The sequence below is a fragment of the Mastomys coucha genome, unplaced genomic scaffold, assembly GCF_008632895.1.
Source record: "Mastomys coucha isolate ucsf_1 unplaced genomic scaffold, UCSF_Mcou_1 pScaffold22, whole genome shotgun sequence".
Classification (NCBI taxonomy): Eukaryota; Metazoa; Chordata; class Mammalia; order Rodentia; family Muridae; genus Mastomys; species Mastomys coucha.
This window is the reverse complement of record NW_022196905.1, coordinates 65736753-65749414: the sequence shown is the minus strand read 5'-3', so window position 1 is coordinate 65749414 and position 12662 is coordinate 65736753. Positions and strand designations below refer to the sequence as shown.

Here is a 12662-nt window from a genome sequence, read left to right as displayed (position 1 = left end):
AAAAAAAAAAATTCACCATTACAGTTAACTATCCGTAAGCCTAGTTCCAGACCCACCTAAGATCCCTCTTTGTCCAGAAACCATATTTGTAAGGAAGTAGCCTTTTCTTGTTGCCACCCTCCCCCCATTTTTACCCTTCTGTCTGTAGCCATCTTTATGGACATGGGCTGGCCTCCAGATCGGTGACCTGCTTTGTGGACAGCCATCTTTGACACTCTTTTGCTCTACCATCCTTCCCTCTCTGCCTGACGCCATCTCCACACCCAAAGCCCTAGCACCAGACCAGTGGTTTGGAGACCATCTTTGCAAGTTCAATTAAACAGGTTATCTACTACCTTCACCTGGCCTAGCTCAGATCTGCCAGTTACCACATAAGACACAAAAATAAAGAAAGAAGTCCACATGTTCAACTCAAATCGCAAATACAAAAACATGAATGGCCAAGACAGCACATCTTTCTTCAAACCCACAACAACTATGGAAATGCTCTCTAGATGAATTCCAAAACACAGAATTTAAAAGGGTAACAATAAACTTACCAAAGGATTTGAAAAAAATTAAGAAGACACAAACACACACTTCTTTGCCCTCCAAAAGGTTAACAATGCTTGAGTGATGCCTAAGCAAATGCAAATACACGGCTGGATGAAATGACAATGATGATTTAAGATTGGAAAACTGAATGCAACAAAGAGGTAGAATTAAACACAACACAAGCTAAAATGAAGATGGAACTGAAAAATTCAATATGCCAATTAGAAAACTCTGGGGAAAGCCTTAGAAAAAGAAATGAATCAAACAGAAGAAAGAATATCAGAACTTAAAGTAGAGGATTTGGATGAAATAAGAATATATACAAGCATAAAAGGAACATGCAGGAAATGTTTGACAGCATCAAAATACCAAGCCTTTTAACTACAGGTGTAGATAAGAGAATACTAGGTCAGTGATAAGATCATAGAAGAGAACGTTCCAAAGATATATCCATACAGATACAGGAAACACATCAAATACCAACCAGACAAGAAAATTTCCATGGCATAAACAACTTCTTATTGAATGATGAATGGGTCAAAGAAGAAATCAAAATATTCCTAAAAATAAATGAAAATAAAAGCAGAGCAAACAAAAGCTCTGTGACACAGTAAAGGCAGGCCTAAGAAGGAAGTTTATAGCCCTAAATGTCTGCATTACAGAGAATAAATAAATGTCTTCATGACTCAACTCAAAACCAGGAGATGGCAAGAAATAATAAAAATCAAACAGAAAAAAGGAAAGCAATACACAGGATCAAGGAATCTAAGAGCTAGTTCTCTGAGAAGACACATCAAGGCCTTCTTGGTCTAACTAACCACACACACACACAAAGTGGGGGTTAAATTAAGAATAAAAAAATGAAACAGGGAAGCCTCATAATAAAGGAGGAGACTGAAACTAATAAAGTGCTTTCCAACTTTAAAAAAAAAAAAAAATCCAGGTCTAGATGGCGTCACTGCAGAATTCTACCAAAGTTTCAAAGAACCACAACCAATAATTTTTTTTTTTCTAAATAAGAAGGATTACCCCAAACTTGTTCTATGAAGCCAGTATTACTCTTAAGACTCAAACTAGGAAAGATACAACAACAAAGAAACAAAAGAGTACAGACCAATATACCTGATGAATGAACATATATGCAAAACTACTCAGCAAAATACTAGCAAAATACAGGCAAATATCAAGAAGGTCATCCACCATGATCATGTTGGTTTTATCTAGAAATGCAAGTTTGGAAGGCACAACACAGTAAACAAAAGTCACATAAGTGGACTTAAAGGCAAAAATCATATGATCATCTCAAAAGGTGAAGGAAAAGCCTCTGACAGAACCCAGCACAGTTTCATGATAAAAGTCCTAGAGAATAGAGGACTAGAAGGGACATATCTCCTAAATACAGGGTAGCTATGACAAGCCTAAGTGAATATTATCGTAAGTGGAGACAAACTTGAAGTCATCCCATAAAAATCAGGAACACAACATGGTAGTCCACTTACGCATACTTCTTTTTAAGACTGTGGTGGAAGCACCAGCCTGAACAACAAGGCAAGAGAAGCAAATTAAAGTGATACAAATAGGAAAAGAAGTCAAGTATCCCTATTTGCAGATAATGATACTGTATAAAAGAGATCCCAAAAAATTCGACCAGAAAACTTTTACAACTAATTTTAGTGAAGTTAAAGGTACACAATCAGTAGCCTTTCTACACACCAACAACAAACACATTGAGAAAGAGGTCATGGATACATGCCATTTACATTATCAAAACAATAAAATATCTTGGAACAGACCTAATCAAGAAGGTGATAGACCTCCACAACAAAAACTTTAGATCTCTGAATGAGAGGGAGACTCTAGACCATGGAAAGGCACCTTGTTTATTAATCAGTAGAATTACTATAGTGAAAATAGCCATCCTATTAAAAACAATTTACAGATCCAATAACAACAACCCCAATCAAAATACCCACAACATTTTTCACAGAAATAGGAAAAAAAATTCCAAAATTCATATAGAACCAGAGAACATACTAGACTGCCAAAGCAATCATAAACAACAGCAAAAAGTAATACTGAGTGGACTGCCATTCCAGACTTCAAGATACAGCACAGAGCTGTAGTAATAAAGACAATGTGATAATAGCACAGAACAGATATATAGGCAGAAGCAAGTGGATCTCGGATAGTTTAAGGTCATCCTGGTCTACACAGTAAGGTCCAGGACAGCCAGGGCTACATAGAGAACCTGTTTCAAAAAACAAAAACAAATAGCAAAAAACTAAAAAGCTCTGTACAGCCAAGAAAAACAAGTCACAAAGAAACTGACAGAAAGGGTGAGAATCTTTGCCAGCTACACCGAAAAGAAGATTAAATATTCAGGATAGACAAAGAATTTGAATTCAGAATGAAGGAAACAAATGACCCAATTAAAACATGGGCTAGGTATCTGAACAGAGTACACAACAGAAGGAATCAAAATGGTTAAACAGTACCTACAAAGTGTTCCTCATCCTCAGCAATTAGAGAAAGACAAATTTAAAACAAATTAGAGATTTCAAATTGTCCCATTCAATTAGAGAAAGACAAATTTAAAACAAATTAGAGATTTCATATTGTCCCATTCAGAATGACTAAGACCAACAACAAAACTGACAAAAGCTGGCAAGATTGTGGAGAAGGAAGAACCCTCATTATTCACTGTTGGTGGGAATGGAAATTTGTGGATGCAGCCACTTTGAAAATCAGTATGGAGTATCCTCAAAAAGACAGAAATAAATCTATCATATGATGCACACATTTCAGTCCTTGGCCTGTGCCCACAAGACCTGACATGGTCCTCTGCAGACACCTGCTGATATGCTCACTGCTGCCCTAGTCACAAGAGCCAGGAGACAAAACAACCCAAATGCCCTTCAACTGATTTAACGAATAATCAAAATGTGACACATAGAGACAGAGGAATACTACTGCACTGTAAAAACTAAAATCAAGTCATGATAGAAAATCAAGCATAAAATCAAGTTTATGCAGGTAACATAGAAAACATTGTAACTCAAGACTGAAAGCTAAGTTCTCTCATCTGTCATTCCTAGCTCCAAATCTTCAGGCATGAATTTATAAATACAGAATCACTGAAGAAAACCAGCAGAGTATACTGGAACCATGGGTTGAAGGAGCTCTAGAGAGGGAGTAGCATGTGATGCGAAGAGGAAAACAAAAATGGAGAAGGAGGAGCTTCGAGTGGGAATGGGGAGGGACATCAATATAGAAGAAAAAGGAAGGGCAGACAAAAACATAAAGGTTTGATAAAAGCCTCAAGAAATCATATTATCTTATATTTATCTAAAATTATATATAAAACATCTGTACGTATGTGTATATCTATACATACTTTACCTTCTCTCTGGAGGGAGGGGGAAGAGAGAGAAAGACAGACAGAGGGAGAGAGAGAGAGAAAGAGAAAGAGAAAGGGAAGGAGGGAACCTGAGAGCTTAAAGGAAGTATACTGCTTGGGCTAACAATGCTCTACACAGGAATCAAAGACTAACAAAAACCCAGGACCAGGCACAAGAAAAGTCCTTTCAAATGGTTGGTTAGGATAATTCAAGTGACTCCCAAATTTGCTACAGCTCCAGCTGCCTCTTACTGGTCAAAGGTAAGCCCTGATTGCTGAAGATCCCACCTAGGGCAGCAGAGTCTGTAAACTAGCATGAGGAGCAGACAGGCAGGTGGGTTTCTGGAGCTCACTGGCCAGCCAGTCTAGCCAAAAGATGAGCTCCAGGCCCAGTGACAGACCCTATCACAAAACTAAGGTAGAAATGAAAAAGACCTGATGTTAACCTGTGGACTCTCCATGCATGTGCATACAAGCACACATGTACCATTTTGAAGTACGCTGTACTAAAAGGTTAAAGAACACAGTAAGAGAGATGTGGTGAGAGAAGAGTGAGCTACTCAAGCAAAGTGCCACTGCAGTCTGCCGCCCTCAAATCTACTACAGCACACATTGTCCACTCACAGACATTACCTATGCTAAATGCTTACTAAACCTCTTTCAAAAACAGGTCTGTAGACTTTATAACCCCAACAGGCTGTAAATAGGTTTTATTGGTTAAAGGAATCAAATTTGTCGTCCTGTTTAATTTAACCAGATTTTAAATACTAATTTTAAAACCAGATTTAGGTACACACCAAAGAAAATTATATGCAGAAAACAGGCTGCCACTAACTTACCTTGGTATCTTTGGTACTCAGTACAGTAACTGGTATAAAACAGCTCATCAAAGAGATTTTCTCCTATTGCTTCAGTTTCATAAATAAAATGAGTTGTTACTTTCGGAGGTAAGCCACTCCTACCTGAATTTCCAGGAAGTATAAGCTGCTTTACTGTGGGAGGTCGCACTGGTGTGGAGGATGGAGAGTTGAAGCCACTGCTGTAAGGGCTGCTGGCATTTGGACTATAAGGACTTGAATAACTCATAGAGTTGAAGGGATTATTGTATAAATTTTGCCTCTTGAGAGCTGTATTAACGAAAAGGGAGAAAATCAAATTTAGTAACTGGGAAAAGGTTAACATTTCAAAAACTGTTCTTATTACAGTTCGTGAGGTCAGGACATGATGTCCCATTAAACCACCTTTTATATAACTGTGTTTGTGTCCACAGATTAGTGCCGCTGTCAGCTTAGGTAGGGAATTTCATAGGAGTCAGCAGTAACTAGACTTGTAAGTGGTCCAAATGTTGAGAATAAGTGACTGTTGAGTGGGAAGCCACAGATGTGACACCTCTATCACCCCACTGGAGCTTAAGGAGCATGTAGCTAGCCTTACAGTGTTGGGTCTAAAACAGCAAGTGAAACCACACATCCTCCCCACAAGGCCCCAACCCCCCAACACATGCATCATTCCTTAAATGGATATTTCTTCCTTCCACTACACAACATTTTCAATATTTATAAAAAAGCTAAATCCTAGAGCACATATAGACATGGGCTGTGGAGAGATCTTAAAACCAGCAAGTGCTCAAGGAAGAGTGGCCTATGGTGAGTGGTAAAGAACAGGAACAGCTTAGGGAGAGGTAGCTGGAGTAGGATGTGGTCCCAGCACTGGGGAAACAGAGGCAGGTGGATCTTTTTTGATTTTGAGGGCAGCCAATCTATATAGTGAGTTCCAGGTCAGTCAGGACTACATAGAAAACACCCTGTTTCTCACCTCCTCCTACTCAAAACTAAGTAGCAGAAGTAACAGAAGTCCTGATACACTATGCCCAGAAGCATGAAATCTATTCAGTAACAAGTTAAAGCTTTAGGGTTCTTTTTTTTTGGGGGGGGGGGGTAGAAGTGAGGGGTGGGAGGGAGGAGTTGTTGTTGTTACTGTTGTTATTGTTTTGAGCAAAGAGCACTGTGCTACAATCATATCAAAGAAGAGATCTAATAAATAGACTAGACTAAGTAATAAACAGTGACTAGTAAGTGAATTTAAAAAAGGAACAGACATTAAAAACTGGAAGATGAATAAAGAAAAATAAATTAGATGGCTGAAGTTCTGGTTTGCCTACTGACAGAACAGTGAGTAGTTTAGGAAGGAGGAAGGAGAAACATTTTTCTGTCTAGACAGGCCAGGTGATTGTATACATATTCCCTGTGAGACAGCACAATCTATACATATTTGTGATGTATTGCTATACATGATCACAGAAATGTCAAACTGAGCAGAAGCACAATTGCTAATTTCAATCTCCTCTAGTTTATTATATTTGCTTACTAATCACCAGCATGCCCTCTTCTTCTGTGTTGTTCTTCACAACATTAATGACCATCAATATGCCAAAGACTCCCATTCTTTGTTTTCAGTCCCAAGCTTTCTTCCTCTGAGCTTTAATGTCAATTATGTCCCCACAGGTATGGCCAATGTGTCCTAGAGTCAGCACACCAAATCCAACTTACAGTCTTTCTGCTAAAATCAATTTCTCCTACAGGACTTAGGAGACATCCCTCATTTAGATTGGTGTGGTGGCTTGAATAATAATGGCCTCTATATATTCATGTTTGAATACTTGATCCTAGTTAGTGGAACTGTTTGGGAAGGATGAGGAGGTGTGGCCTTGTTGGAGGAGGCATAGCCTTGTTGGAAAGGTGTGTCACTGGGCGTGGGCTTTGAGGTTTCTCTCTCTTTCTGCCTTGAACTTTCAGGTAGTACTTTGTAAGCTCTCAGCTACTGCTCCAGGACCATGCCTGCCTCCACTGCTACCAACCATGATGATTGTGGACTAATGGTCTGAAATTATAAGCAAGCCTCCAGTGAAATGCTTTCTTTAATAAGTTGCCTTAGTCACAGTGCCTCTTCACAGCAAAAGTGCAACTGAGACAACTGGTGACACGTCCTGCCACACAAGTGAAAAATGTAGAAATCACTTCTGGTACTTCCTTCTATTTCTTCATATCTTGTTTATCTCTTTTTTTATTCATAATCCCCCAGGATATTAAATACATTCTGACTTTATAAATAGTTCTTAACTTATAAATCACCTCCCAGCTCAAGAGATAGAAATCAGAATTTGTCTTCCTCTAGGTCAGTCTAGAAATTCTAATATTTCCCTCCCTTTCTGTCATGGAGCTAGCTACAAAGAAAAAAATTTTTTTCACCTATGTTATCTGATAGATTAAGATCCCTACTTCAGAGGGGTCTTGATGGCTTTCTAAAAAGTTTATCATACCCTTTGACACAGTTGTCCATGCTACAATCAGGCTTTTGCAATTAAGTCTCCATTAAAAACTCAAAGGAGAGGCTGGGGAATGCTGGCTCAGTAGGTAAGGGCTGGCTGGTTGTGCAAACATGAGGCTGGAGTTTAGAAGCCTAGCATCTGTGTAAATGTGACAAGTATGCTTATCCGCTTGTAACCCCAGCTGGAAAGGTGAACACGGGATCCCCAGAACAAGGTGACTATAAACTCTCAAATTTCTAGGTAAGTTCTGCCTTATCAAAAATTCTATTAAAAAAATCTTCTTGAGGGGGCTGGTAAGGTGGCTCAGTGGTTAAGAGCATCGACTGCTCTTCCAAAGGTCCTGTGTTCAAATCCCAGCAACCATATGGTGGCTCACAACCATCAGTAATGAGATCTGATGCCCTCTTCTGGAGTGTCAGAAGACAGCTACAGTATACTTACATATAATAAATAAATCTTTAAAAAAAAAATCTTCTTGAAAACAGGAGAGTTCAATACTATAAAGTTCAAACTTGCAACTGGTTATTTTTTCCACTAAAAAGTTAAAAGTGGCTTGGCATGGTAACACACAAATTTAATCCCAACACTTAAGCAGAGGCAGGTGAATCACTCTGAGTTCAAGGCCAACCTGGTCTACAAGGTGAGTTTTAAGCAGCAAAAGCTATACAGTGAGATATTACCTCAAAAAGATTTACATATAAATCTCAAATATATATATTACATACATATTTCATATAATACATTATACCTATGTAATTTGGTAATTTGTATTGTGTATGTCGCAATAATTTAAACACTGTTAACCAGATATAGTACTTGATAGCATGCAGTTCTGGTTAAGAATAACTGTCTTACATATGTCTACAATTAAAAACATTATTCATATGTATGGGTATTTTGTCTGCATGTATGTCAATGTACATGTACATGCCTGGTACCCTTGGAGGTCAGAAGAGGAATTCAGATCCTCTGAGTTACAGTCAATTGTGAGCTGCCAATGTGGGTGATGGAAAACGAACCTAGGTCTTCTGGAAAAGCAGTCAAGAGTTCTTAATCACTGAGCCATCTCCAGCCCCTTCAATTTCTTTCTTTCTCCCTTCCCCAACCCCAGTTTGTCTGTCTGTTTTCTTGTGGGAGTTGAAGAGGTCCTTAGTGAACTTGTAAAGAGTGAATGAAGGCGTGAATGAACGTGTATTGTTTGACATGAGCACTGCCAAGTCAACAGCCAACACCTCAGCCCCATGGGGATGGCTGAGTGTGAATGCTGACACTATTTAAGTGTGACTGTTTAGGAATGACTGACCAGTACAAAGATTAGTACTATGACTACCTTCTCCCTGCTGTTTACAGCCCAAGACTGCTCACCTACAAAGACCTCATAGCAGGACTAGCTAGCTCCTCCCCTCTCTGTACATGATAAAAGCTGAGATTCTAGGTATGGCTCCAGGTACAGCTGGTATGGTTCCATCAGCCGACCTGACCTTAGCTTTTCTCTATGTGTGTCTGTATGTCTGTCCTTTCTTCATCCCCTCACTGCCCCACTCATGTTTCTAGGTTTGTTTAGACTTGATATACAATCCAGTATGGCTTTGAACTCTATCTTTCTACTTTACCCTATACTAGAATTGCAGACACATACTACCCACCTCCCACTTCCCTTACTCTTAAATACCCTTGTTATAATAAAACAAAGAATTCTTCATTCAAAATTGCTACTTTTGAGATACACAGATCTAGGTTAGTATGTAGTAACTGGTAAATGTCCCTATTCAGTTTTAAACCAAGAACTGGAGAACTATAACTTGTAAGTCAATTATAGGCCACTCCCTGTTTTAAAATCAAGTTGTGCTCAAACAGTCTTGCCCACTGTCTAAGTCAGGGCTTCTATTCCTGCACAAATCATCATGACCAAGAAGCAAGTTGAAGAGGAAAGGGTTTATTCAGCTTACACTTCCATACTGCTGTTCATCACCAAAGGAACTCCCATCAGAACAGGAACTCACACTGGGCAGGAACCTGGAGACAGGAGCTGATGCAGAGGCCATGGAGGAATGCTGCTTACTGGCTTGCTTCCCCTGGCTTGCTGAGCTTGCTTTCTTATAGAACCCAGGACTACCAGGCCAGGGATGGCACCACACACAATGGGCTGGACCCTCCCAACTTGATCACCAATTTAGAGAATGCCTTACAGCTGGATCTCAGAGAGGCATTTCTTCAAGATAGGCTCCTTTCTCTGTGATAATTCCAGTCTGTGTTAAGTTGACACACAAAACCAGTCAGTACACCCACTTATTCATATATTGTCTACATCTGCCTGTGTGCTGTGTATGTGTTCTATGCCAGTACATATGCAGAGGGTTAACGAGGACAAGGGATGTTCTATCACTTTCTGCCTTATTCCCTTGAGATGGGGTCTCTCACTGAACTTGAAGCTATGCTGGCAGCCACCAAACCCTAGAAATCCCCCTGCCTCCATCTCACAGCTCTGACTTCAGGCACATCCATAGTACACTTGCCTTTTTACAGGGGTAATGGGAATTTTAACTCAAATCTACATGCAGAACATGTTCTTACACACTGAATCATCTCACCAGCCTTCTAGAAATATTCTGAATGTCTAATAATACCATCTGACTAAAATTTAGTTATTTCACATTGTCTAAAGATTTATAACAATCTGTTTAATCAATCACAGACCAAACATAATAGAAATCAAGGTCCAGAGTATCATTCTAAAAGAAAATTCATATTTAGATAAAATCTTTTTGAACCTCATATAAAGGCTTTGTTTTTCCAAAGGGTCTTTTTACAGAGATGAAAAGACTCAGATTCAGCAGCTCTGTAATTACGTCCTGTGAGTTATCTGCACATGATAACCATTACTTAAGCAAGCCAGCTTAACTGTTTACTTAGTCTTTCCTCTGCTTTCTCAACCACCTGCAGCTAAAACTCTAACCAAAGAACCCACATGTTTAGAATAAGCCCAAAGCAGAAAAATTTAACCACACAGCTGTAAAGCAATACAAAGTCTAAAAACAAGTGAGTTACATGCTGGAGAGATGGCTCAGTGGTTAAGAAGAGCATTTGCTGCTCTTGCTGAGATCCCAGGTTCAGTTTCCAGTACCCACATGGTGGTTCAGAACCATTTGTCACTTAAGTCAGAGGTTCTGAGGCCTTTTTCTGACTTCTGTGGGTCCTACGCATGCACAAACATACATACAGGAAAAATACTCATGCACATAAATTATTACTTTAATTTTTAAATGTCTACAGGCACAAAGATCCCCAGCACTCAGATAAAAGCCTGAGTACAGCAGTACACATCTGCAAATGCAATGCTGGGGCAGGGGGAATATGTTTGTTCAAACACCTGAGTCTATGGGGCCACAGCATAATACAAAATACATTTAGTCAATCTTCAAAAGTCATAGAGTCTATCACAATCTCAAAGTTCAAAGTCTCTTCTGAGATTTACAGTCTCTTAGCTGTAATCCTCTATAAAACCAAAATCAAAAAGCAGATCACATACTTCCAACGTATCATGGCACATGATATATATTACTGTTCCAAAATGTCATAGTGAAGAAATATTGGACCAAAGCTAGACCAAAAATCAGCTGGGCAAACTCCAAACTCTGCATTTCTGTGTCTGATGTCCAACTCCTTTTGCACTGATGACTGCAATACATTTCTTTCTCTTGGGTTGGTTCCACTCCCTGTTAGCAACTTTCCTTGACAGGTATCCTACAGCTCAGGCATCTCTAACATCTTTAGGTATCCAAGGCAACATCAACTTTACAGCTTCTTGTTCCAATGTCTGGGATCCACACATGATCTTCTGGGCTCCTCCAAAAGAATTGGGTCACTTCTCCAGCTCTGCCCTCAGTAGCACTCTAGGCTCTAGTTGACTCCACTCCACTACTGCTGTTCTTGATGGTCATCCTATTATACTGGCATCTTCAATATGCTAGGGTCTTCCACTGCATGAACTAGGCTTCACCAATAGCCTTAGCCCTCATAGGCTCTCTTCATGGTGCCAAACCTCAACTTCTTTACATGACTCCTTCAGTCCTGGGCTGTCAACTTCCAACTGAGGCTGCACCTTCACCAATGGCCTTTCCTGGCCTCTCATAGATCGAGGTCTCAGTTGTTCTCCATAGCCTTCAAAACCAGTACCATCTGGGTGACTCTTACACCTAACCAAGTCCAGACACAGCCTGAGGTACAAGCTTGGTTATCTCTTTATGCTCTCAGAACACACTTCCCAGAAGATTTCACCTCAGTGATGTTGGTCTCTTCTTAATCATCATTAATTTCTTAGCTCCAGCTAATTACCATCAATTGTCCCAGTAACCCCTTCTACTTTTGACCCTAAAGTCAGAGTGATATGGCTAAAGCTGCCAAGTTCTGCTGCTTGCTGGGGCTGGAACATGGGCCCCTTGTTTGATTACATTATCTCCAGCTTTCTGTTTTCCAATGGTTTCCTTCACTGCCTAAGCTTGGCCATTTTGGAACTGAACTCAAGAGATCTTCATGCCTCTATCTCCTGAGTTCTGGGATTAACATTGTATACTGCCACACCTGAACCTAAGCTTTTCTTTACCTGAAACTTCCTCTGTACCAGGCTGGCCCTGTACAGAGATCTACTTGTCTCAGTCTTCTGGGATTAAAAGCATGTACCACCATGCCTGGAACTAAGCTTTTCATGGCCACTATGCATCAAGATTTTTATCAAAAGTGTGTCATCCCACATCAATATCAGGATCAAAAGCCTGTGGCTTTCAGCCTCAAGATATGGCTCACACATGTGCCCTCCATTTCTGGATTGTAGTTCATTCCAAATATAACCAAGTTGACAACCAAGAATAGCCATCATAATCCATTCCTTGTTACTCTGACACAGAATCATATCTCCTTATGTCCAAATGAAAACAATAACCAGGTCATAATAACACCTAACATTAAATAACTACTCCTTGTTCAACTGCAAACATATAAACAATAAGCTTAGCTGGGTGAGACCTTGCCCCAAGGTCACCATTCCTTTAATTCCATTTAATATCATTGAATACAGAATTTAGCTCCATTTCACTTCTTGGTACCCCCTTTACTCTTTGAACCATACATTTTGTATGTTTTTCTTCCTTAGGTTGCTACTCTTGATCAAAAAATGCTCTTCCTAAGAGTGAACCATAGGGCAAAGTCTAAACTAGGCTTTTTGGAGACATCATTTGCCAGTGTAATTAATCTAAATCTCTTCACTTTAGCCTCAGGCAGACTCTTCAGACAAGAGCAAAAACCAGTGATATTCTTCACCAAAATATCACAAGGACAGTCTGTAGGAAGCCATTTCATAAGCACATCGCCATTAAAAGATGGCATTTGGCTTGCCGTTAGTATCAG

At 39.7% G+C, this 12662-nt stretch overlaps 1 protein-coding gene across 3 annotated transcripts in view; it reads right to left on the bottom strand.

Annotated features, from left to right (window-relative positions):
- Slain2 (SLAIN motif family member 2) overlaps positions 1–12662 on the bottom strand; it is a 68337-nt gene that overhangs the window by 25029 nt on the left and 30646 nt on the right. For all 3 annotated transcript variants that reach the window (XM_031342627.1, XM_031342628.1, XM_031342629.1), the window contains exon 3: positions 4894–5058. In XM_031342627.1, the coding sequence (XP_031198487.1) occupies positions 4894–5058 (165 nt within the window). The remainder of the gene's footprint in view (positions 1–4893; positions 5059–12662) is intronic.